Source organism: Plasmodium coatneyi, chromosome 8 (assembly GCF_001680005.1).
Source record: "Plasmodium coatneyi strain Hackeri chromosome 8, complete sequence".
NCBI lineage: Eukaryota > Apicomplexa > Aconoidasida > Haemosporida > Plasmodiidae > Plasmodium > Plasmodium coatneyi.
The window spans coordinates 277,403-279,385 of NC_033563.1; the positions used below are offsets into that span (position 1 = coordinate 277,403).

Genomic DNA, 1,983 nt, shown 5'->3' on the forward strand with positions numbered 1-1,983 from the left:
AGCAGCTGAACAGAGTGCAAACCTGAACTCTTCGGGAGTAAGCATCCCAGCAACCATATCTGGCACATTGGTCGCCACAATAGGATTACCAGCGGCTGCCTACTTCCTATATAAGGTACAGTTACAATTATAATGGATAATTACCACATTATAATTACCATTATAAGGGGGGGGTGTAAGGAAACCTAAAGGGGGTGGTCATGACCACTAAGTCTTATGAACAAATAAATAAATGAGAAAGGAAGGAGAGGAAAAAGAACCGTAACCTAAAGCATAAACTGTGCACGCTCTCTCTCTCTATATATATATATATGGTACTCGCGTGAACACCCTTCCCATTTCCTTTCATTCAGTATACGTCCTTATTTTCTAGAATACATAAAACCCAATCTTTTGGATATAATAACAATAGAAGAAAAAGAGGAGCACTTAGACACAACTTCGATACGCTTACGGAATACACAACAGAGAAGGGTTCCACACTTGGTTCCACCAGAACAGACAGCTTAACTGAATATTCTACTCCATATAGTACTACGGCGTCCACAAGAACAGGAAGAACAGGACGAACATCAAATAGAAGGCAACAGCAAAGCCAACCCAGGCAACGAAGGGAACAGCAGCAGCAGAGGAACCAAGGAAGGCAGAGAAATGTAGCTTACCATCGCATGTAGAATGTTCCATGGAGCCTTGCATCCAATATACCCCTTCACTAATTATAATTAGCACTTAATGCCTCCTCCCCAAGGAAGGAACAATAAAGAATTCCAGCATCTATACAATGTAAGGAACAAAATAGCCTTTCTTCCCTACTTTGCCTTATTTTCCTTTTTTCCCTCTCCTGTTACTTCTTTCCCTTTTCTTCATATTTCCTTCTTTTTTCTTATTTCCCTTTTCATTCTTCCTTTTTTTTTTTATTCTTTTCCATTGTACTATAGTCTTCACGTTCATGTGTAATTAATGTAAGTTGAAAAATTTTTTTTTTTAGTTTACACAGGGGACGCTAAGATAAGTGTCCACACAATAAAAAACGGGAGGGGAAGCAACAACCACAAAAGAAAGAGGGGGGGGGGGTTACTACTTCTTTGCTCAAAGTTAATTCCAGCACATCAGCCTGCATGCGTTTCTCCTCCGTAAAAAAAAAAAAAAGGAAGGCGCTGATCTTTTCAAAAAAAAATATTTAAAGAAAAGAAAAAATTTTATGAAGGTAAAAAATTATAAAACAGAAAAAATTTAACATATTTTGGATCTGCAAAAGAAAAAAATTTCCAAGCACATCCGTGAAGGGAAGAAAATTTTTTTTCTTCCACTTATATTAATTACACATGAACATGTGAACACTTTAATACACAAACAAAAAAAAAAAAAAAAAAAAAAAGCATTTACTACACCCTAAAACCCGAAATCTGAACATGGAACCTGTTCCTTAGGAACACCATTCCTTGGGAAGAAAGCCTTTCTTCCTAAACCCGGAATCTAAACTTGAAACTTCTTCCCCAGGAACACCTTCCTTAGGAACATCTTCCTCCTTTATAGACTTGCTTCCCATAAATTCTTGAACCAAAATTTCAAAAAAGTCTTCCTTCGTCGAATGCAGGTCCCCCTTTTGACATTGGTCTAAGACTTCTAAATGAATGTCAATAATCATGCGGTGACCTACACAACGACGACGACGATCAGCACGTTTTTTCCTCCTTTTTATAGGCGTAGAACGAGGCTTTCGTTCCTTCACTAAATAATATTCACGTGAACCATCTGCCTGGTGGTCAACATGGTCAACAATCTGCTGTTCTAAGGAGGGACCAGATATTTTAGGTGCTCTCTTGTAACGTTTTCTTGTCTTACGAAGCATTCCAAAATACTACAGAAAAAAAAAATAATTAAAAAGGGAAAAAAATTGTTTCTTCAATAGGGGTGTGAAATGTTTTGTTCACGAAGCATCAGTTCGTACTTCACACCCTTAAGTGTGAAATGCTACACACA

At 37.6% G+C, this 1,983-nt stretch overlaps 1 protein-coding gene across 1 annotated transcript; it reads right to left on the reverse strand.

Moving 5' to 3' along the window:
- Nucleotides 1-1,426: 1,426 nt before the first annotated feature.
- Nucleotides 1,427-1,648, reverse strand: PCOAH_00019810 (SICA antigen; the record flags this gene model as incomplete). The annotated part of the gene is made up of 1 exon (XM_020058790.1): nt 1,427-1,648. One exon carries the CDS (start codon nt 1,646-1,648, stop codon nt 1,427-1,429), a length of 222 nt encoding a protein of 73 aa, XP_019914405.1.
- Nucleotides 1,649-1,983: the final 335 nt, after the last annotated feature.